At 32.4% G+C, this 25,132-nt stretch overlaps 2 protein-coding genes across 2 annotated transcripts; both read left to right on the plus strand.

Moving 5' to 3' along the window:
- Nucleotides 1–2,665: 2,665 nt before the first annotated feature.
- On the plus strand, nt 2,666–14,785 carry LOC115978112 (TMV resistance protein N-like). Its single transcript, XM_031100137.1, has 9 exons — nt 2,666–3,585; nt 8,222–9,320; nt 9,420–9,728; nt 9,814–10,680; nt 10,741–11,510; nt 12,234–12,363; nt 12,541–13,086; nt 13,443–13,750; nt 14,638–14,785. Exons 1-5 carry the CDS (start codon nt 3,080–3,082, stop codon nt 11,452–11,454), a joined length of 3,495 nt encoding a protein of 1,164 aa, XP_030955997.1. The 5' UTR covers nt 2,666–3,079; the 3' UTR covers nt 11,455–11,510; nt 12,234–12,363; nt 12,541–13,086; nt 13,443–13,750; nt 14,638–14,785.
- Nucleotides 14,786–18,835: 4,050 nt separating this feature from the next.
- Nucleotides 18,836–20,980, plus strand: LOC115978175 (geraniol 8-hydroxylase-like). The gene is made up of 2 exons (XM_031100200.1): nt 18,836–19,823; nt 20,080–20,980. The coding sequence occupies exons 1-2, from the start codon at nt 18,933–18,935 to the stop codon at nt 20,683–20,685; spliced, it is 1,497 nt and encodes a 498-aa protein (XP_030956060.1). The 5' UTR covers nt 18,836–18,932; the 3' UTR covers nt 20,686–20,980.
- The last annotated feature ends 4,152 nt before the right edge of the window (nt 20,981–25,132 follow it).

Here is a 25,132-nt window from a genome sequence, read left to right on the forward strand (position 1 = left end):
TATACTAATTAATGTCTCGCGCGACGCTCGAATACTTTATAATTTCATTTGAATTTATTTTTATGTATATTAAAACATACATATTATATAATACTTATTTTGTCATATAATATTTATGTTTGTCCACAATATTGTTGAATGCTTTGAAACTTGATTTTCTTAATTCATATTTTGTTTTTAAAAAGTTGTCTAACACTATAAGACTCTATTTTTTTAAGTAATAAATAATATTTACTATTACAAATAGACTATTAAAATCTACGATTAAGAATTTAAAGTATAAAATATTTTTATATCCTAAAATTACATAAATTTAAGCAACCTCCCAAACACTTTCTTAACCACTCATTCTTACACAATCAAATATGAAGATCCCAATCTCAAATGCCCAATTTATTATCTCAATGAAATGAAGGAAATCATTTGTGGCATAAAGAGAACGTGATTAAACAAAGAGATATTGGCTAAAAGCACATTCATTTATCAAATTTTAATTGCCTTTAGTTGTACTTTTGTATCTTTAAAAATTTAAAAATATATATAATAAAAAATAAAATAAAAAACACCGGAAAAAACTTTGAAATCTTCATCAATTTTTATTTTTATCACTATGGCTCATACCTCACAAAATAGCAAAAAAAAAAAAAAAAAAAAAAATGCTACACAAAAACCTACTAATTATGAGTTTTATAACAAAACAAAAAATAGCTAACTTCATAAATAATCAATTAGAAGGTTTATTTTTATTTTTCTTTATTTTTAAAACAATATATATATATATATATATTTTTTTTCAAATCCTCTTAAGATATTTTGGTTTACAAATAGTGTCCCCATAAAGCAAATATTGAACAAGGCTATTGTTATTGGGTGCTGTTCAACAACCATTAAGATTGAATTTTTTATTAATAAAGTATTGTTGCTTTAAGCATGCTAAAGCAGCACTTAAGTGTTATAGATTCGTAGGTTCCAGTTAGCTTAATTGATAAAATTTTTTATATTTGAATAAGAGATTTAGGGTTTAATCCCCTTGCCTACACCAAAAACCAATTAGTGTTTTGGTCTGATGATAAAGAGCAATTATTAAAAGCGGACGCTATAGATTGAAACCCTCTAATAAAAAGTTTCATGGACTCATGGAGCATTAAAAATCACTCATTTTACAACAAGACCCAAATACCCTTTTTTAAAGTTATTTCCTCTTTTTTTTTTTTCCTTACTAACATTTTCAACTTGGTTATGGACTTTACTTTTCTAGATGTACAAAACGACCACCCACATACCCCAAATTTCAAAACCAAGCCAAATTATCAAGCTTTTTCACATCCCAAATTCAACCCGGTCACCAAAACAACCCAGATACAACCAAATGGAGGAAGAAAAAGTAGAAAAAAGGGAAAGAGAGAAAGGGGAGGCCGACAGCTACAAGAGGTGGTGGTGGCCCCGGTGAGCACCACTACCAAATAGGTATTTATCGTTTAGTTATAACGGTAGGGCCAGTTGCTTACGTATAGCTTATGCACATGCGAAGACTTCCATATGATGCTTGCTGATGCATTTGGCTCTTGACAAAAATTAAAGAGAAATGTGATGTTCACAATATTTTTATAGCAAATTTTACGTGGCAGGTTTTTGTTGTTATTGATGGGACAAAAAAGTATTTAATTTTTAAATGTTATTTAATTTTTATTATTTTATTATTGCAAAATTACTTATTAATTTTTTGTAATTTTGTTCTATTAACATTTGTTTTTTAATTGGTAACATGATAGGACCAATCCACTTATTAAAAAAAAAAACGACCATCCACAAAGCAATGTCCTTACAATATTCTTCTTTTATTTCTACAGACTTTGCCTTCTTCTTTCTACAACTTTCCTTTTTTATTTCTACAGGCTTTGCCTTCTTCTTTCCACAACTTTCCTTTGTTGTACTCAAATATTTCTTTAATAGAATAAAACATATTTCACATTAGAAGAAAGTATATTTACATTGTACTTGCAATTTAAATTTACATGTAGACACACAAAAAATAGTAAATGTTATTTGAAAATGTATACAAAATTTACTTTTCTGTCTCTACAATGTAAATTTACATTGCAAGTACAAAGTAAACATATAAAGTCCCTAAAAAAATGGTAGAATATGCTAAACTAGCTGACAAATTGTAAAATCTTATCAACTCAACTGTCATAAAAAATGTTATGAACCTTTATGTGTATGTAGCATTAGTTTTTATTTTTGTGCTACATTCATTGTGTTAAGTTTTTACTGGTTCTAATTTGAACTCACCACTTAAATAACTTTTTTACCTATTAATAACAGTTAGTAACAACTAAACAATTAAGATTTATTGTGAAAGTATTGTGAAAATATTTTAGAAGTAACATTTATTTCTTTTTCTTTTTTTTCCTTTTTTTATTTAATAAAAAATTATTATTTTATTTATTGAATAATATTTGGTCTTAATTTATTACTATCTCAATGAAATAAGTCATAATCCCATTGGTTAAAATTTGGAAGACTTTTGACCGCATCATTTACACGCACTCTGCTACTGACAGAGGCCACTTGCAAATATATATATGCATATACTACGTATTCTTTTTTTTTTTTTGGTCAAAACTACGTATTCTTTTTGGCTGAATAGGCCGCGTGCAAAAATTATTACTCACTCTGTCTCACTTCTCTCCTTCGGTTGACTTTTCTCTCTCTCTCTGCACACTGAATTTTCTTCCTCTCTCTTCCTATCAACCAATATCAACTCCTTCATAGACGACCCAAGCCAACGGCAGAGAAAGAGCTCCGATCCGTGAGATTCTGTCTCAAAGAGTAATTTACTCTGATCTGTAAGTCTTAGTATCAATATCCTTCATGCACCTGATTGCAAGCAGACGATGTATAAATGCACCAGTGCTTCTCTGTCTGTCACTAACAAACAGTCAAACACTTCATCCAGATCCAGTGCTCTGCTTTCTTCTTCCCTAATTTACTTTCCTTTCGTGTGTTAATTCTTTAAAACTATAGTTGAATAATTTTTTTAGTACATATCTTTAGTATATTTCCCGAAAGCAATTCTATGGGCACAGAAAACGCCTCCTCCTCCTCCTCATGTTTTCCTTCTTCTTTTGTGCCTGGATGGAGGTACGAATACCACGTCTTTATCAGTTTTAGAGGCTCTGACACTCGCAAAAAATTTACAAGCCATCTATACGGAGCGTTGAAACGGAATGGCATAACCACATTTAGGGACGATGAAAGTCTTGAGAGAGGAGAATTCATCTCTCCAGAGCTCTTGAGAGCAATTGAAGAATCAAGATTTGCTGTCATCATTTTCTCTAAAAACTACGCTTCGTCTAGTTGGTGCTTGACCGAACTAGCAAAGATTGTCGAGTGCATGGACAAGAAGAAGTTGATAATTCTGCCTGTTTTCTACGATGTGGATCCTAGTGATGTGCGCAAACTGAAGGGGACTTTTGCAGAAGCTTTTGCGAAACATCTCAATGATAACAATGAGAATGTGCAAACTTGGAAAGCTGTTGTGACAAAAGTTGCTGGTATCTCAGGATGGGATTTACAGGATGAGTAAGATTTTATTTTTTTGTTTACCATTTTTCCCAATTAATATTATTTATCGTTACTTTCTGTTGAATGTTTTTAAGTTAAAAATATCATTTTGATCTCTTTATTTTGGGTTTATTGTCAATTTGGTTTATACATTTTGGTAGCAGACAATTTGACTTTTGTTATTTTCAATTGGTAGTCAATTTGGTCTCTAATGTCAAATCACGGCTTTTCTTACATTTTCTTTCACTTTCTTAGCAACCAAACATCAAAACGCAAATCAAATTTTTTAATCTCTAACTCTGATAAACACATATCAACTCAACAACAACAACAACAACAAAAAAATCTCAAATTTGGACCCATAGTGACTATAAATTGAAAATAACATGGATCGTATTGACTTCAAGTTAAAAAAAAAAAATAGGAACCAATTTGACTCCACCAAATATAGAGACCAAATTGACTACAAGTTAAAAAGAATAGGGACCAAATTAATTACTATCAAAATGTAGAGAATAAATTGACAATAATCTCAAAATATAGGAATCAAAATAGTATTTTCGCCTAGTTTTAACTACAATAAAAATTTAGAGATACATGATTAAGAAATACTATTGTGCTTCATTAAAAAAAATAATGTTTATGTGAAGTTGAAAAATCTCATGATTTTTTTATTTATTTATAAACCTAATGAAAATAGTGTTTCTATTTTATGAAACTTGATCATTTTGAGAAAAGTTCACGTCTTTAATTTTTTGAGGTTGGAAATTATGATTTTATGTGACTAATTTTCATTTAAATTTTCTCAAATAGTAGGATTACTGAAAATTATGGAACATGAGATTGAAAAAAAAAAGTGATTTGAGAAATATTTTTTGAGTCATAGAAGAGTTGATGATAAATTTTAACTATGTGAATTCTATTGAGAATTAAAAATAAAAAATTATTTTTGCCCCAAGTGTGAAAAAAAGTAGAATTATGGAAAAAAGAAAAAAGAAAAAAAGGCCATTTCTATTGTTAAGTGAAAATAATAATGCCATTTGAAGTTGGTATTCCTATTATATGATGGAGATACAATAATACCAAAATTTCATTTGATATTATCTTTTGTGCCAAGGTACTCAAGTAGACACTTAAATATGTGCCTAAAAAAAACTGAGAATGTGTAGGCATTCACATTATACAATCGTGTTATTATGATGCCAAGTTTTACAAAAATACTAAGTCCCTTATTCTTGTGAAATTATGAACATTTTTTTTTTGTTCCTAAAAGTGGTTCCAAGTAGTTAGAGACTACTAACTAGGAGTGTTCATCAAATCACTCAAACCGCATGACTATACCAAAACTAATCAAAACTGCCCGCAAAATGAAGTAGTGCACTGCACTGTAGGTGACAATGAACCGCACTGCACTATACGGTGTAGTGTACAATTTTATTATCATAAAACTGATACAACCTCATTACACCACACCCATATATATAGTAGAGATTAAAATTTAATATTATATGAATTAATTGGTCAATCCAATGTTAGTGTGTTCCAGTTTCACGTTAAAATGACTTCATTTTGGTTAAATACAAAATCAAAAATTTAAAACTTCATTCACTTCTCCATCCCACACTCTCACCCTTCTCTCTTGATACCCTCTCACTCTCAGTAGGCATGACTAGTGCATATGGTACACTGTTATGGACCTTATAGTTGTTGCTTGTTAAACATTTTTGTGTTATATGTTATATTTGTTTAACATGTATAATTGTGTGGTTTACTATCATGGATTATTTCTTTTATTTTGCATATATTTGTGTACTTTTAATTTACTATAAATCTATCATGGATTTTTTTTTGTCTTGTATATATTTGTGTTACTTTTTTTGGTATATATATATATATATATATATTAAAACTTACCGTTATATTGTCTTGGTTATTAATAGTGAACTAGTAATTGGCTATGACATCTTGAAAAATATATTAGCCCAAAACCAACCAAACTACACATTGTACACCGCATCGTACTGGACATGTGACTGCAAATTGAGGTGCGGTGCAGTAATAGTTTTGGCCAAACTGCACAGCAAAATGCAATGCTAAAAATGACACAAAACCACATTGAAATGCACTACGAACACCCCTACTACTAACCCTATGTAGATGCTAATAGATTTACATCTCTTGCCACACATATATGAATTGAGAAATGATAAAAAATAAAAAATAAAAAAAAAATAATAGAAGTTTGCATACAATTATCCAACTAGTATTTTGGACTAGTGGATAAGATTTAGTGGCAATAAATTTTGTACAAAAGAAACCACAAAGGACAAGAGTGATTTAGATATATATATATATATATATATTTATTTATTTATTTATATTGGCTATATGTGTTGTTTTGAGATGGTGGATAATTTATTGTAACTGTGAAATATGAAGGGTCCTTGTTAAATCCACCAAAGTGAGCCAAAAAAAAGTTGGTGGTACAAAAATTATAAATTTTTAGCAATTTTTAATACCATTATAATCTATACCTTTTGTCAAGTTGTGTATGAGAAGAAAAACTCTATAGCTACAGCCAAATTAAAGGTCTAGATGAACATCAAGAAGAATAAGACTAAAATCCAAAGAAGAATAAACTACATATTAGGATACCTTACATAGGATTAGAGATCCCAAGAACTAAGTTCAAAGGGAAGAACGATCGATAGATTAATGTGAATAATATGCACTTAGTTTAGTTTTGAGTGCTAGCACTCTTTGTCACTCCCTACGGTGTAAGTGTTGTATCTCATAACATAATAAAGGATGAGCTTTTCTATTAGGTGAGTATGGAAATGAGGCCGCTTCCTATGACAATAGGGCTAATTCTCTAAGTTGCTCATGAAAGCTGGGATTAAGCACAAGGCTATAATGTGCTGGCTTAGAAGCTCATGGTAAAGTACTGGAACATTTTGTGTGTGATGAAAAGTTTTAATGTCACTATTGACTTTGGAATAACATTGCCGAAGCACTAAGTGAGGATTCAAGCCATTGGCACCCTATTCTTGACCTAGAAAATTTGTATACATATTTTACATACGTTTTTATAAAAATAAATAGGAGATTGTTGGAATATTTTTATAAAAAAAATTTATATATTATTTTAATTCCGAAAATAAATGGCCAATTAAGGGAAAAAAAAATAAGATCAGCTTTTTATTGATGGACGTTCCACTTTCTTACCAATTCTTAAATTGAAATACAAATTCTGTAATTATATTCTTTTTGTTATCAATTATGAAATGAACATTGGAATTAGTGACTTTAAAATTTTTTCAAACATATTCTTGCCCAATGTTTTAATTTTTTATGAGAAAATTCTTAGGTCTTAGAGCCTAGTGAACCTTCTTATGAATTTAATAAGTAGACTCCACCATGAATATTAAAAGAGAAAGCATCATTCACCGTACTCTATGAGTACTTAAGAATTACTCTGTTTTATAACTGCTTAATAGTAAATACTAAACAAATCTTAGAATTTGTTTCCAAAAATAACAAGTTCTATACATGAATAACGTTAGTAATATGAGGACTATTTACTCTTTTGATTTGTGAAGACAATAAGAGGAAAAAGGGGAAGTCATTTATAAACTCATTATAAAGGATTTTAAATGGAATAGATTCATTGCAATATTATAAGAGGACATCATGTCCAGGAGAAATTATACAGTCCTCATGATGGATCACATCATTTGTCCACCATTTCAGTAAAAGACTCTCACCTATTTAAAATTGCTGAGTCAATATTTAGTTTTTATTTAAAACTCCACAATTTTAAACAAGTGGGAGTATTTTACTAAAATGGTGGACCACATCACTTGTCCACCATGAAGACCTTATAATTTCTCCATATCCGGCCATAGATGTTGAGAAGAGAGAAAAATATCAATTTTTGTTACTGATTTTTCACATAACATTAAACTATTAAAATACTTACTCATTCAATATTCTCTTTTAAACTCATATTACTGTTGAGAGCTTCTTATCCTATAAGTGGTATATGCATGAAAGAATAATTAGCAAGGTAATTGTATTGTGGGAACAGACAGGCGAACAGCATGCATAATTGCTGGTCTACTAGATGGCATGTTTTGTTTCAAAAGAGCAACCTAGTCTGTGCCTCAACTCCAACACCTCAAACTTATGAAATTGACGGTATTTTATTTTTCTTGTAATAAGATATTATGAAGCACACCAACTAGGTAGTATCTTTATTATTTGTTCTCTAATTTTATGGTAAATAGACATTTTAGTAAAATATTATTGTCCAAATAATTATTCTATAAATTATGAGAATGTAACTTATATATTAATTTATGTTCTTAGGAACAGCACTTTCTTTACTTGGCCACATGACAAATTTCTTTGTCCACTGTAGAATTGGACTTTGGTTTTATTTTAGGAGTATTATTTTGAGGGAAGAATTGGACTTTGGTTGAAGAACATTGCATGTATAGTTTGTGCCATGTATATATTATACACTTTTAGAGTTCCCCTTTAATTTGCTAATGAACAAAGCTAAGATTGTGCTTTTGCTGATATAGTTTTGTCCCTAAATTAATGTATCTAGCTCGACCTCATCAAAACTGTCGTTCTGCTATATTCTTTGCAGGAGTGAATCAACAGTTATCGAAAAAATCATTCAAAGGATATCTCTTGAACTGGATCATAAATTCTCGAGTGTTTTCGAGCACCTGGTAGGAATGGATTCCCGTGTTAAGGAAATGTTGAATTTATGCATGCAGGAAGGGTTGGATTGTGTCCGCTTCATTGGGATTTGTGGGATGGGTGGAATTGGGAAAACAACTCTTGCCCGAGAAATTTATAAGAGAATTTATAGTGCCTTTGTAGCTTGTAGCTTTCTTGATAATGTTAGAGAAGATACCAAAAGTAAAGGTTTAGTTTCTTTACAAAAAACACTTCTTTCTAAGATCTTCATAGGAACTGAAATAAATATAAATGATTTTAATGAAGGAATTAATGTTATAGGCACTAGACTACGCAATAAAAAGGTTATTATTATTCTTGATGATGTGGACAAAAAACAACAACTAGAAGCATTAGCAGGGAATGAAGGTTGGTTTGGTCCAGGGAGTATAATCATTGTAACAAGTAGAGATAGGCATTTGTTGAGAAGGCATGGAGTGAAACATATATATGAAGCTAAGGAGTTGAATGAAGATGAAGCTTTGGAGCTTTTTAGTTGGAAGGCTTTCAAGAAACCTCATCTTGAAGAAAATTATGTGGATTTGTCTATGGATTTTGTGAAATATGCTAACGGCCTTCCTTTAGCTCTTGAAATTTTAGGTTCTTCATTGTTTGGTAGAAAACTTGATGCATGGAGAAGTGCTCGAGATAAACTAGAAGCAAAACCTAATAGAGGCATTATGGAAATACTTCAAATAAGTTTAGTTGGGCTCGAGGATACACAGAGAGAATTGTTTTTAGATATTGCATGTTTCTCTAAAGGAGGGTACACATATTTCGTAAGAGATACTTTAGAAAGTTTAGGTCATTATCCTGACTACGATATTGATGTTCTTATCGATAAATCTCTCATAGCCATTGTATCAAATGGAATTTTATGGATGCATGATTTGCTACAAGAAATGGGTCAAGACATTGTTCGTTGTGAATCCTCAAAAGAGCCTGGTAGACGTAGCAGGTTATGGTGTTATAAGGATGTCTTGCATGTATTGAAAAGTAATACTGTAAGTTGACAAGTCTAAACTTGAATTTAGAGAAGTATATATATTCTTTCAAATTTGTTCTGGATTTTTTTTTCTAATTTTACTGTTCTTGGTATCTAGGGAACAGAGTTTGTTGAAGGTATAGTCCTAAAGATGCTTGTGGATAAAAATGAACACTTGAGTGCTGAAGCCTTCTCAAAGATGAACAATTTGAGATTGCTTAAAATTGGTTATGTGGAACCTCCAGAAGGCTTTAATAGAGGTCATGTCCAACTTCCACAAGGTCTAAGTTATCTTTCTAATGAGTTACGCATAATAGATTGGTATGGATATCCTTTAAAATCCATGCCAACCAATTTCCAACCAAATAAACTTGTTGAATTGAGAATGCATTGCAGTGGCATCAAACAATTATGGAAAGGAATTATGGTAAGATTTTCACTTGTGCTAATTTGTATTTCCTTCATTTTCATTAAGGCTGGAGTTTGTCTAATTATTTATTGGTTTATAACAGATTTTAGACAAGTTAAAACTCATTGACTTGAGTGACTCTCAAAACTTAATTGAGATCCCGGACCTTAGTGGAGCCTCAAATCTTGAAAAATTAATTCTTCAACGTTGTACAAGACTATATAAGATTCATGCATCTGTTGGAGATCTCAAAAAGCTTATACGATTGGATCTGAATGGTTGCAAAAACCTTTCAAGTCTTCCTATTGCAATTTGTAGTTTGATGTCTCTAAAAACTCTCAATTTATCTGGCTGCTCAAGACTTGTGAAATTGCCAGAGAACCTTGGAAATGTTGAAGGCTTAGAGGAGCTAGATGTGAGTGGAACTGCTATAAGAGAGCTATCTTCATCCACCTTTCTCTTAAAAAATCTCAAAAAACTATCTGTCGGTGGATGTGATTTTCTATTATCTAAACCATCCAATAAGCCTCTCAATTTTCCTTTATTGCAAAGGAGTCCAGATTCTATGGGCATGTTAATGCATACTTTATCAAGCTTATCCTCTTTGATAGATCTTAATCTAAGTTATTGCAATCTTCGCACAGTCCCTGATGCTATTGGCTGCTGTTTGCCCTCTTTAAATTATTTAAATCTAAGGGGAAATAATTTCATTCGCCTTCCTGAAAATATCATTCGATTATCAAATCTATACACTCTTTTTTTGAGTGATTGCAAGGATCTACGATTACTACCAGAGCTTCCATTAAATATTAAGTATTTTGAGGCAGAAGGTTGTACTTCGCTGGAAGCGTTACCCTTAAGACCGGAAGATGTTTTTAGTCCCCATCTCTATCTTATTAACTGCGTCAAATTGATCGACAATCAAGGTTTCGGTGACATGTTCTCAACAATGCTTGCACGTTACATTCAGGTCTCTCTCTCTCTCTCTCTCTCTCATGAAGTTCTAAACTTCTTGATTTGTGTGTTTCAGAGACCTGATGATTTAGGTTACCAAAATTTTATTATACCTGGAAGTGAAATTCCGAAATGGTTTAGCCATCAAAGTGAGGGGACTTCATTGAATCTACATGGGCCTTCAGGTTTTGTGGGAATCGCTACGTGTGTTGTTTTTGTAATCCGCCCCCATCTTTCACTTCACCAACCTCCTTCGGAATTTTATAAAGCTACGCATTGGGTTAAAATTTTATTTCTTGTCAATGGATCTAAAATTTTAGAAACCTTAAAGGTTGGTCTTGCTGAACAATTTGGTAAGATTGATTCATATCACCTTTGGATAAAATATTTTCCTTCCAAAAGGAAAAGGGACAAGGAATTGAGTCAAATTGGTGTTGAACTAAAAATAAGCCTCGAGGGTCCAGGCTTGGTGGTGACAAAATGCGGAGCCCGTTTTGTATATGAGCAAGACATGGAAGATCTCAAACAAAACATGCCTAGGTCAAGCAGCTGCATTATCACTCCTTATGAGGATAATTTAGAGGATTCAGCAAATGATACCAAAATTAAGCAAAGCTTTGATGACTTTGATGGAGATAGGGCAGGATCTAGTGGAGAAGGTACCTCTAATGAAGTAGACGACCCACGGCCAAAGTGGATACAACACCCTAATCTAATTGAAAATTGGATTGGGAATTTATGCACACAAGGACAAGGTGACTCTAATTATGAGGAAGAGGAATCCCCGTGACAATGGAGGCATTGATGACCATGCAAAGTTGATAAACCTTCTACCTTTGATCTTTTGTAAGTCACCACCTTTCTCTCTCTTACAAATCTTGTTTGTTTGTAGCTATATTTGTAATCATTTATTTATTATTTTTTAAAAATTCATTGGCTTTTGCTTGCGTTTCTTTTTAATATTTGACAAAGGCCAAATGAGTTTAATTATCCATTTTAGAACAAATTTATGGGAAATTGAAAAATCTATTTAAAAAGTTAGTCACTTTTTCATTTTTCCATAAAATGTTTCCTAAAATAGTTTACTAATATATGCTCTAAGAAGTTTCCTAAAATAGTTTACTAATATATGCCCTTAGTAAAATCTTAAAGTATTAGCATTAGAGGTGTAAAACCTCCCAAATTGCTATTTTACATTCAAACACACCCAAATTGCACTTTACCAAGGTTGCTACTGCTAAAACTTTTTAGAAATTGTGAGCAGAAGTATGCTAGTATATTTAAGAACTGCCGTAGAAAAGTTTGTAAAATAATATATATTATTTTATTATCTTTCTCCTCTTTCTCTTTATTTAATGACTTTTCTTATCTCTCTTATTTCTTTAAACTATTTTATTGTATAGTTATATTATTTTAATGTGTTGGATGTCAAAATAAAAATCGAGATGTTAGACGTATTGTAAAGTGAAATGGTATAATAAATAAAATAACTTTTAGATGGTAAAATAACAATTTTTATGCAAACCTGGATGTAAATGCTAAGTAGTTTGTCATTCCTATTTCTGCTAGTTGCCTTATACGGGGTACGAGAAAGTTTTTGGATTTCGTTGGAAAGGAGAAACTGTGTCACATTGCTTGCTGACGGGAAAGCATGTACAGCTGATTGCATGGTAGTCATTTTGTTCAATTGTGTTGGAGGGTAAATTCGGCACTCTTGTTGCTCCTTTTTTTTTTTTTTTTTTTTTTTAATATTATTTACTACAAACTTTCCTTGCCAACTCTGATAACATATTATACTATACTGATATTTCAAACATCTATTGTGAACCTATCTGCTCAGTTCCCCCTGTTCTGATGGTTATGGCCATTCTATTAGGAACCTTCTCACTGTAGCATGATGGATATCTATTTATCCATATTGTCCAGAGGATAGCACTGCTTTCCTGTACAAGTAACATTCCATGAACATGATCAGCTTTATAATCCTCTGAGATCATCTTCAGCCATTGATTTACAGATGGAATTGAGTCCTCTCTGATATTCAAGGGCAAAGCAAAGCACAATGCACTTGCAAATGGACATTTGGTAAATAAGTGGCCCAATGTTTCTTCTCCTTCTTCACACATTACACATCCTGAATTGACGGTAATTTTTCTTTTAACAAGTTCGGTCCTAATGGCGGAGCCCCATTGTGTAAAAGTCACCATCTTTCTCACTCTAAAGAATCTTGTTTGTTCGTAGCTGTATATTTATATTTTCTTTTTAAATTCATTGGCATTTGCTTGCATTTTTCTCTTTTTAGTCAGTGACAAGGGCCATTTTATTGGACTTTGTTGGTGAGGACAAATTGTCGCACTGATAGCAGACAAGAAGATAGGTGCAACTGGTCGTGTGCTCATCATTTTAGTTCAATTATGCGATGGTAAAATCCACATTCTTTTTAGTCTCTCTTTATAGTATTTATTACAATTTTCCATGGGAGAATGCAATAGATGCTTGCAATCCCAGTGTTGTTGTAAAATCAAATGGAAAGAAGAAAATTGCAAAAATATGCACTCTTGTTGCTCTCGATGAATATTATTAATTTCTTTCTGTAAAATGTTTGTAGTTGAGGGATTATCTGCTATCAATTTAATGATTCATCTTTATTAAGGATTCAATTGCTAAAAATTGGCCAAGCTTGACAGTGCAGAATTGTAAGTTCTAACATGCTGATATGTAGATTTTACCTTTTGGGTTATTCTCAGATTATTATTTGTTTTGTTTTTTTTGAATCAGTGCCGTCACATTGAGGTTGCAGTTGTAAGCTACTTCCCACTTTTGAATGTGCTGATCAAGAGCTAGAAGGGTTTGGGCAAACAATCATTAAGTGCTCTCCTGAGCTTTCTCACAATATGGATTTCATCCATCAATCCGTAGCAAGTGATACTTCGAATGATAAGCAAAAGAGTGAAGTTGGTTGCTCCTATGAGGACCCATATCCTGGAAGGTTGAGAAGACTTCTTTATCCGGAGCAGATCATTAGAAATAACATCTATTTTGAGGACTAACACCCTGATAATCAACTCCACCAAAATGATTTAATGGTAATAAATGTGTGTATTTCCTATGAAAGTACTATCAATCTCTCTCCCTCGCATCGGATTACATGCTTCTGTTTTACAGACTTTGATTATTATATAATTCTTGTCAAATTTTAGAGTGATTCAACCATTTTAGTGGTGAGCCACCACAAAACTTTGCCTTAAGACACTTGCACCATTATGTACTACTCTGTAACCGTACCTGGTGTAAAGAATATCATCAGCATGCCACCAATCCAGCTACAAAATAATTTTTTCCATCCCCCATAGATCTTATTAACTGTCTTGTTCACTCTCTAAGCTTAAGGAGTTTCCTTTATCCCCAAATTGTTTTTGAGAAATTTTAGTCATTCAAAAGGATCTTCCTCTTAGCAGATTTTCTTTTATCCAAGCCTCCAAATTGAGCCAGATTGAGCAAAAAAAATTCATTTATATATCATGATTGTTGACTTGTTAGTTGTTACAGTCCTCAACTCTCATGAGCCTCACACATATTGAATTCCAAGCTACTTAGGACATGAGTTGTCACTTCCAGTCCATAGGAGTTTTCAAAATCGCTGCTCAATCATCTTAATGACTTTCTTAGGTAGTATGAAGATGTTAGATCAGTATATCTGTATGCTCTAAAGCACTTAAGGATAACAATTTCAGCATCCAGCAAAGGAATATTTCTTAGTTCTCCAGGAATTGGTTCTTGCATATCAGACTTTATTTTCATTGTTTGATTTCATGTATATATCATTTTATTTAACAAGACGTAGTAATTCTGGCTTAGTCAATATGCATTTGGGTTTAGATCAATCTAAACATGATCTTTGTAATTAGAAGTAAGTCTTTTTTTAGACCCACTTTTGTCTATTAACTTGTTTTATTTCTTTTGGTTTTCCAAGAGGGGGGTTTGAAGACATAGCAGTTATTGGTGTTACTAGCAAGACTGTCATTGGATTGATTGGACGCAAGAAAGGTTTTGTCATTGATTTAAGAACTTCTATACCTGTCGTTTGTATACTTTTAATTTGTTAGAATGGACTTAGATAAGTGATACCACCACCTGATTATAATGCAAAATGTCCTTCATTCGACAGTAAAATACTTTATTAGTTGACCTAAGTCGATGTTTTAATTGTTGTTGTCTTTGTCTTAACCTTTGTAAGCTACGAAGCATCGATGAGATGTGTTGTATATGTGGTAAGCACGGAAATGTTTAAAACTATATGCAAATTTGACACTAATTAATGTTAATGGGAGTTTATTTTTTGTGTGAATTTAGTGGTTAATATAAATGGATTCAAGTCATACGGATCAACTTGCTTTGACATAAGTAACAAATAAGTCAATTTAATGTTAATCTACTTAACGCATAATTGACTTGAAATAAATTAGTTCATTATTGTGTCAAAATGAGTTAATGCGCTTTGTCACAAATTCATTAAATCCATATAAATAAACCTCATAGTTGACGAACATAAATTTAAAACATTTAAATGAGCAATTGAGTAATGAAAAGAAAATTAATGATTATATTGAAATTTTCTTCTATAAAAACCTAAAGTCCCTAAAACTTTTTAAAAAAAAAATACCAAAAACAAATTAAAAATATCATTCAAATTTCTAACCTCAGTGAAAATGAGAGTGCATGAATCTGGATCGACAGCAGGTATTCAAGTTGGCAATGCGTGTGTACTTATTACTGCGACAGTTGCAACTTGCAAATGCAAATGCAAATTGCAATGCATGTTGGTGTTGTAGACAGTTTTTGTTTTGCGCACACAACACAGTGGGGCCCATTTGGGATTATGATCTTGTTGGGACCGGGTCTTTTTGAGATATTTGTTTGGAGAGTACGTGCAAAGGCGCGTGGGTCCTGAGGAAATTATTGAAATTGAAAGTTGGAAAATATGAAAAAGACAATGTAGTTTTAGTCTTTTTTTTAACAAAAAATTATACAATATAAATACTAATATATCTTGAAATATTTATTCCATATAGATATTTATGTCTTATAATAATATAAGTATTCTTGTAAGTATTACTAATTTTAAAATTTTATTATTATTATTTTATATTAATGAATAAAAAATTATCACAATTTGAATTTTGATCTGATCTCTTAATTTTGCATTTCTCTTTCTTTTTTTTTTAGTGATTTGAATTTTTTTTTAATATTGGATTTAAACATTAAATATAGTGTGTACATTTAGTATGTATGCATCATTCTAATAAGGGCAAAGCAAGTACGGTTCTTTACGTGCAATACATTAGGTTTTTTGATTAAATTAAAAAAAATATATATATATATAGTTGTATTCACCAATGAAGTACAAACAATATTGTTTTTTTCAAAGGACAATTATATTCAATGATGCTATGTGTTTCAATTTGATGGGAGAAATTGAGGCATGTTGGTCTAAGAACAATACCTAAGTTTTACCTTTATTCAAAAGTAAATATGGTAGTGATACCAATGAATATATCTCAAAAAGAGCTTTTGCATAAATAAAACTTGTGCATGAACAAAAAGTAAAACCATGAGTATAATATTATTTTTTTTAGTATGATATTTAATGGAAGCAACAAGTATAGAAACACATTTTTGCATGCACTTTACCACAACTAGCATATGTGTGAAGTTATTATTAGATTAATTTTTACAAGTACCAGTGGTGGTGCCTTATATAAGCGATGAAATCCAATCAAAAATTCATAAATATGCAAAGTGTGTTGTAAAATGTATGTTCAATGAAAAACTCTCAAAGGAAAGACTAGATTTTAAAGGGGTTTTTATCCTATTGCTTCAGCTTCACCCTATGTTTGGATGGGAGAGATTGCGATAACCACATTTTAAGCCATTACACCAGCAACCTCCACATATATGAAACTCCTTCATTATACCATGGAGTCATCATTGCACCCCAAGAATATTTAGAAAGTTTGACTCCTACAAATCACATTTCCAACGATCTAATTGGCCCAAAAAGGTTTAAGGAAAATAATAATAATAATAAAGTAAAAAGGTCAGTCGGCCCATGACATGTGATCATTCTTTACTCATAGACAATGATCACATGTTCATGTTAACATATAACATTTTTTTTAGTACATAGAGCACTCCCATTAGGTGTGCCAAATGCCAAATATTTGGCACATTTGACACACCAAACACAAAAACAAGCCCTCATCAGGCGTTCTATATCTCAAAAAATTTGGAACACGTCAACAGTACCGTCTTAAATATGAGACGGTACGGACAAAAATGCTATACACTGTTTGGCTTTATTTAATTCGTTTTTTCTCTCTCTTCCATCATTTGTCTCTCTCAGTGTCTCCGTCTGCAACCCATCTCTCTCTCTCTCTCTCTCTCTCTGGCATTCTCGCCTCGCCGTCTCGCTGCGCCGTCTCGCCACGCCGTCTCGCCAAGACGTCTTGCCACGCTGTCTCGCCAAGCCGTCTCGCCACGCCGATCTCACCATGCTGAGAGACAGAGATCGCCCAAGCTCGCCACTGATCACTGACCCACTTTGCGACGAAGAGGAACTCCAGTGTGAAGGACACAGTGGCCGAAAGTGAAAACTTCCATCAGCGACGGCGACGGAGACGGTTGTCTTGATCTGGTAACAAACATTGAAGGAAGAAAAAAAAAAGGGTTTGTGCCGATTCAATTTATGATTTTAGTGTAAATTGTAATTAATTTTATAATTGATTTGGTGGATTTAGGATGTGGTTTGTTTAAGGTTTCTGCCGGTGGTGGGTTTGGGTTTGTGCCGATCTCTGGTTGTGTTTTTTTTTTTTTTTTTTTTTTTTTTGAGACGGCGTTGGCGGATGTGGGTTTGTGCCGGTGGTGGGTTTGGGCTTGTGTCGATCTCTTTGGCTGTTTTTTTTTTTTTTTTTTTGTTGAGGCGGCGTTGGCAGATGTGTATTTGTGCTGGTGGTGGATGTGGGTTTGTACCGGTGGTGGGTTTGGGTTTGTGCCGATCTCTCTGGTTGTTTTTTTTTTTTTTTTTTTTTTTGAGGCGGCGTTGGCGGATGTGTATTTGTGCCGGTGGTAGCCGTTGGTGATGATGATAGTGATAGGGATAGGGAGGAGAAGGTAATATATTATTTTAATATGTAGTAAATATTATTTTAATGTATAAAATTGAAAAATAGAATATCTGATAAATGGTATGTTGTAAAATGATATATTAAAATGATAAAGTGAATTTTTGATGTGTCAAAATGACATTTTTTTTAGAGAACTGATGAGAATGCTCTAAGCCTCAAATTCTATATCCTTGACAGCAAAAACAAATTCCGAGGTTTCCATTTGTAGTTGTTCAATGACAAAATTATCTATTTCCTCGTAGGTTCTTAAATAAAAAAAAGAAAAATAAATACTCTCTTTCCTCAACTTCGAAAAGGCATCTTCTCTCTTTAGTTGTGGTAAATGCAATTGATCGTACAAAATAAGATGTATGAAATTGTAGAAACTATTATTTAGTTGTTGGAATAAGTATTAAAAATTTGTCTAAAGAGGTGTAGGTTTTGTTGTGTGTCGGAAATGCGTAGTTTTTCTTATCTTGAATAGTCACATTTTTTTTCTTTTTCAATTTATTGCATGACCCTTTTCCTCTCCTTTTGTTCCCCTGGTATTTTTATTGATCTTCGGGGTAGGAAAGAATGTAAAATCCCATGACCCAAGGTACGTATGTCAATAGAGAAGAGATCAATTTCTTAAAAAAGATTGATTGAAATGATACCCTTTAAAAATGATTCTTGATTGGTGAATTGCTTCATTATTTTTGAGTTTCATATTTGTTAAATATGCTCTATATTTAGTATATTTCACTAGTCTGTTAGAATTGTTAAGTGTTAAAAGTAGTCACTCTCAAAGTAAAAGTTAAGAGAGCAAAGAAAGAGTTTCGAAGGATGGACTTTTCAATCAAACGCATGCTTAACTATGTACGTGTGTATATACATTTGTGATTGATTTTCATTTATTGCAACTTGGCAGTTGGCACTATATAGCTCGGTCCCTCTAAGAAATAATATTGGTACCACCACTGACTTTGGTGAAGTTACAGAGCAAGTGGGTGTGTTGCAACTTGAAGTTCTGTGCTACTTCTTTGTGTATATATAGGAAGAATGGGAGTCTTGTTTTGTTATTGCATTCTTCTTCCTCCTTTAAGATTAGAGTTCACAGAGAAAGATGGATTTCTTGAGCTTTATAATATTTCTTTCCCTCATTTGGATCATAGTCCAAGTCTTCCATATAATTTCAAGAAGCAAAGCAATTCCCAAAATGCTTCCTCCAGGTCCAAAACCTTTTCCAGTAATAGGAAACCTCTTAGACCTTGGTGACAAACCCCACAAGTCCCTAGCTAACCTTGCCAAGGTTCATGGCCCTATAATGAAACTGAAACTAGGCCAAGTAACCACAATAGTCATTTCTTCAGCAACCATGGCCAAAAAAGTCCTTCAAACACATGACCAACTCTTGTCCAACAGATGGGTGCCAGATGCTTTTCATGCCTGCAGGCATCATGAGTTTAGCTTGCCATTGATACCCGTCTCTACCCGATGGAGAAACCTTCGTAGAATATGCATAGAACAATTATTCTCCAACAAGATACTAGATACAAACCAAGCTATCCGCAACAAGAAAGTGCAAGAACTCCTTGTTGATACTCAACAAAGCAGCCTAACAAGTGAGGCAGTAGATATTGGCAGAGCAGCTTTCAAGGCTACGGCTAACATGTTATCAAACACAATCTATTCGATGGATATGGTGGAGTCCAAATCTGACCAAGATAAAGAGTTGAAGGAGCTGGTGTGGAATGTCATGAAAGATGCAGGGAAACCAAACTTGGCAGATTATTTTCCTGTGCTTAAGAAGATTGACCCCCAAGGATTAAGGCGAAGTGTAGCAGTGAACTTTGGAAGGATGTTAGACATCTTTGACCACATCATTACCCAAAGGCTGAAGTTGAGAAAAGTGTCTAGTTCTAAAATGAACAATGATATGTTAGATACCCTTCTCAACATCAGTGAAGAAAAAAGTGAGGAGATGGACAAAACTAAGATAGAACGTCTATTGCTGGTTAGTATTTTTACTCTATCTTTGTCTTGGATTTCTTTTCTATCAGATTCAGATATTGGGTAAATGGTAGTTTAATTACATGGTATCAGAGTAAGTAAAAATCCTACAAGTTGGTCCCCACTAAAAAGTTTGGGATAAGTAGTTGTTTATTGCTTTCATAATTAGTCCTATTTTATTTTTTATTTTGATGGACAATGAATAGTATTGTTTATGATCTACAAAAAGAAACTCTTAACTTAATGTTGTTATGAATTAGGACCTATTTGGTGCTGGCACGGAAACAACTTCAGCCACAGTGGAATGGGCAATGGCGGAGCTACTCCACAATCCAGAGGCATTGTCAAGAGCCAAAGTAGAGCTGGAGCAAGTCATTGGCAAAGGCAACCAAGTTAAGGAATCAGATATCCCTCAGTTACCTTACTTACTAGCAATAATCAAAGAAACATTGAGGCTGCACCCAGCAGTCCCTTTCTTACTCCCCCGGAAAGCTGGAGCAGATGTAGAAATCAATGGCTACATTATCCCAAAAGGTGCACAAGTGCTGGTGAATGCATGGGCTATTGGCCGAGACCCGAGCTCTTGGGACAATGCAAAATCGTTTATGCCAGAGAGGTTCTTGGGGATGGAAATTGATGTCAAAGGCAGGAACTTTGAGCTTTTACCGTTTGGTGGTGGAAGAAGAACATGTCCTGGTTTGCCATTGGCTGTGAGAATGTTACACTTGATGTTGGGTTCACTTATCCAGGACTTTGATTGGAAACTTGAGGATGGGATTAAACCTAAGGATTTGAACATGGAAGATAAGTTTGGCATAACCTTACAGAAAGCTCATCCTCTAAGAGCTGTCCCTATTCCAGTTTAAAAACAGTTGAAGATTTTCTTTGGTTGCAGCTGAAAACTGGCCCCTATTATCCAATTCAGGTTGTGATATCAGTGGAGGAAAAGTGCTGTAGCTTAATAAATTAGTAAATTACTACTGGCCCCTCTGCTTTCCAATGTTTATTTCCAGGGGTGACTTTCTTTTTTTTTTTTTTTTTCTTTTTTTTTTTTGAGGAAAATTATAGGGGCGACTATGATTTGCTGTCTTTGTTATCTTTGTAATTTCATAATTTTGTTGGATCTCAATAATATACATACATAGCTTGTCAACGGTAACCCATAATGGTAGTTGGTACTTGTAACATAACAATAAATCTAGCGATATATAGTGTTAGTAATGGGTTAATGTAAAAATTATGTTCCAATAACAATTTATCAACTTAATAAATTGTGACAATAACCTAAATACATTTCCATTCGGTCCATTAAATATGATCCAATTTTGTTGTGACAATGGCACTCATAGCCTAAGCCCCACAAATGTCACCTTCATAATCTTCTTGTTCTCTTTTGATGGGTCAAATAATGAAAAGTAGTAAAAGTAAATAAATAAATATTTTTAAACTAACTTGTGTGTGACTTCTCAAAAAAAAAAAAAAATCGATTAGAATAAAAACTCAATCTTAACTGTAGCCTTCACAGCACACGCTCATTAATGGATTCATATTTAAATTGAGTAATGTTATAAATGCAATAATCTTCACAATAGTTGAGCTGGCGAGTTTTTTTTTTTTTTTTAATTGGCTCATCACTAATATCATTTTTTTTATTTATAAATAATAAATTATAAATGTTACATCAGCATTATTTTTAAAACAAATTTTAGGTGATAAACGGTTACAAATAGACAAAAAAATAATTTCAATGATATGCTTAAATTATAACTAATAATATTCTGTTATTTAAGATTTGTTTTGAAAATATTGTAAACATTTCTAGTAACAAATTGCTAAGTGGTTTTATATAAATATATATATATATATATATATATATATATTTTTAATCTAAAAAGTTATCTCTATCTCTATATATACTATAAAACTAAAGTCACTGACCTATGTTTGACTTTTTTTGACTTACTTGGAGCTTGTCATGTAGGATTTGAAGCTCTCACATTTTTTCATGTCAACACTATTTTTAAAAAACACACACAAAAAAAAACTATTTCTCACTATATCTCCACCCGATGCTTCTTCTAAAAACTAAAACTATAACCCGATAATTAAAAAAAAAAACTCTCTTCTACCGATCTCCTTCTCCTTCCCCAAAAAAACCCGATCAACTCTCTCTTCCTTTCACCCCCATCTCCCTCTATATCACAAGCCCAGTACAAACCAAAGCCAAACCAAAACAGTATACATTAGCACAAACCCAAACCAAAACCAAAACAAAAGCCAAAACCAAAATAATCCCATCTCTCTCTGGAACCAAATGACTTGTAAGGGGAAAAAAATAGGGAAGAAGAAGTAGAGGGAGAAGAAAGCACAAATCTAAGTTGAACGAACAAAGAACTCAACTCTCACAACAAGTAGCCTTCATCATTCCAGAAGTCACCTGAAGGTCCTGAACGAAACCCCTTCTTCTTCTTTGTTTCGTCCTCATTTTCATCTCCACGTGACTAATTTCTCTATTGCTATTTTTTTTTTTTTAGCTTGGGCAAATTATAACTTGGCCTCCTATGGTTTGACCAAAATTTAAGTTGCCTACTTGTAGTTTGAAATTTGACACTTTATCCACCTAAAGTTAGCTCAATTAGAGTTATGTAACTCACATTTGTTAAAAAATAAAAATAAGGCTAAATATGTAATTTTGTTCTACTTTTATGTCCCTCTCTTCCCAAAACAAAAAACACATGCAAAAACAAGACAAAATAAGATAAAAAAGGGAGGGTTTTGTAAAAATTAAGAATCATCGTAATCACTTCCCCTCCACATCCCATTCATCAAAGCTCCAGCCAAAATAATTTCTTCTTCTTCTTTTTCCTTTTTTTTTTTTTTTTTTCAAGTTTACTTCTATTAGACCCCTAATCAAGCAGATTAATATAATTTCCACTTAATTAACTAGTCCGCTTTCAGCCTATTTGATTGAAATAATGAATCACAGTCGAAATTTTTTTACTCTAGTAGTAATTATAGTGAATATTTTGTTCAACATTTATTTCAAGTTTGAAAGGGAGAAGATTTAAACGTTCTTTGATTTAATTTACGATCCTTGGAGTGTGTGCGAGTTGGTAATAAGAGCACTGGTATCACCGCCAATTTTTTGGAAATGGCTTGTGGGTTTGTTCCGTTGATCCTTTCTTCTCTCTTGATATAGTTGGGTTTAGAGATTTATCTGAGACCTGGATGTGTCTAGGAATTACTTAAGTTACTATATATTGACTAATGTTCCTGGAGATGAATCTTTCTACAAGCACTATACGTTCACTGCCAAGCCTTCCACTCCAAATTAAAAAATAAACAAATAAATGCACACAAAACCCACTGAACAAAGGAGAGATAAAGTCTATGTGAGTTAAGAGAGAGACCAATACCACATTTTTATTGCCAAGTGCTTAGATTTAATATTAGTTTTTTTGTTTGATTTATTACTTTTTGAAATTGTTGTTAAGAGTTTTGAATATAGAGTCCAAGTATTAATTTTTACCTAACTCTCCATTTTTTATTTTGTTTTGTCTTATTTTTGTATGCAATTTATGTTTTGGGAAAAGAGAAATATAAAAATGGAGTAAAATTACATATTTAGTCTTATTTTTAACAAAAAAGAATTACAAAACTATAACTGAGTTAACTTCATGTGAATAAAGTATCAAATTTTAAATCATAAATAAATAACCTAAATTTTAGTTAAACTATACGTAATTTTTTTTTCATTCTCAAAAAAAAAAAAAAAAAAAACGTAATTTTTTCTTTTTTTCTTTTGTACTGACTTTTAGTTTTATGAGCCCAAGCATGTGACTAGCGAGCAATGCTGGTGCCACACACTTTTGCACAACTTTATGCCACAACTCGCCACATGGCGAGTTGTGATTGGTTAAAGTGTGTTAGTGGGCCATGTGAGGACACACTCTAACCAACCACAACTTCGCCACCATGTGGCGAGTTGTGGCACAAAGTTGTGCACAAGGGTGTGGCACCAGCATTTCTCACTAGTATTGGAAATGAGCACTGGAAATGACGAAGGACAGTGGAAAATTGAAGGGTGGGCGTTGAAAATGTTTTTGAGCCCCTCCACTCGACCACATGATATGTATGTTATGTTTCTCTCTCTCTCTCTCTCTCTCTCTCTCTCTTTTTCTTTTTGGTCAACGTGTACTTCTTCATTTTCTTTTCTCCTTTTTTTTTCATTATTTTTAGGTTCATATTATAATTACAATATTCTAGAAAATGTAGTTGTTAGTATTATTATTATTGGATAGAGATTTGGGTTTGATATAATAGTCTAGAAAATATAGTTGTTATTATTGGGTTTGGTATTGATATATTAACATCTTAAAAAATTATACGAATGTTTGGGTTTGGTATAATATTCTAGAAAATGTAGTTGTTATTATTGGGTTTGGTATTGATATATTAACATCTTAAAAAATTATATGAATGTTTGGGTTTGGTATAATATTCTAGAAAATGTAGTTGATATTATTGGGTTTGGTATTGATATATTAGTTGAAACACCTTAAAAAATTATATGAATGTTGACTAATAATATATAAAGAAATATATGTCTCTATTTCATTGGACTATTTTAGTTAATATTTCTACTTGTACTATTTTAATTTATTTAGTTATATTTTTAATTAATTATGACGTTATCACGATTCAACTTTGGCTCGATCTCGATCTAACCTCAAAAACCTTGAACTCCTCCCTTTTATAGTTCATTAAATGGTTCAAGTCTGAAAACAATGTTTAGTATCTACTATTGAGGATATGGATTTTTGAGATTGAAATCCTAATGTGCAACATTCATTTTTTTGTGATAAGAATTAGATATCTATTACGTTAGATATTTATTTGCTTCTTAAATATATCAAATTTGACCCTCACTTTCACAAAATGTAAGGTGTTACATTCATAAAATTTCACGTAAGGCTTTTTTTTCTTTGTAAAAAAATTTCAAATCCATTCCATGAGTTTATCTCAAGCTTTTAAGGTTGTTTAGCATTGTCAACAACTCTGCATAAGTGAGAGCTTAAACTCTTCATTCATCAATTGTTAGTTTTTTTTTCCATAGTTAATACCTTTCTCATGCATCGCACAAATTATCAACTAGTTAATTTTAAAATAAGAGGCAACCCAAAGTCATTGCTTCTTTTAGAGCCAAGGGATGGGCGTCCGGGCCCAACATTCACAATATATATATATTAATCCTTAAATATTACATTTGCACCCTCAAAAATTCAATTGGTCCGAGTGGTAAAAATAAAAAAT

The sequence above is a fragment of the Quercus lobata genome, chromosome 1, assembly GCF_001633185.2.
Source record: "Quercus lobata isolate SW786 chromosome 1, ValleyOak3.0 Primary Assembly, whole genome shotgun sequence".
NCBI classification, from domain to species: domain Eukaryota; kingdom Viridiplantae; phylum Streptophyta; class Magnoliopsida; order Fagales; family Fagaceae; genus Quercus; species Quercus lobata.

Bases quoted from the DNA above. Each gene is read 5' to 3' on its own strand.
- LOC115978175 (XM_031100200.1), top strand. From the start codon at position 18,933: ATGGATTTCTTGAGCTTTATAATATTTCTTTCCCTCATTTGGATCATA. The intron at 19,824-20,079 runs GTTAGTATTTTT...GTTATGAATTAG, and splicing joins AGATAGAACGTCTATTGCTG to GACCTATTTGGTGCTGGCAC.
- LOC115978112 (XM_031100137.1), top strand. From the start codon at position 3,080: ATGGGCACAGAAAACGCCTCCTCCTCCTCCTCATGTTTTCCTTCTTCT. The intron at 9,729-9,813 runs GTAAGATTTTCA...GGTTTATAACAG, and splicing joins AATTATGGAAAGGAATTATG to ATTTTAGACAAGTTAAAACT. The intron at 10,681-10,740 runs GTCTCTCTCTCT...TGTGTGTTTCAG, and splicing joins TGCTTGCACGTTACATTCAG to AGACCTGATGATTTAGGTTA.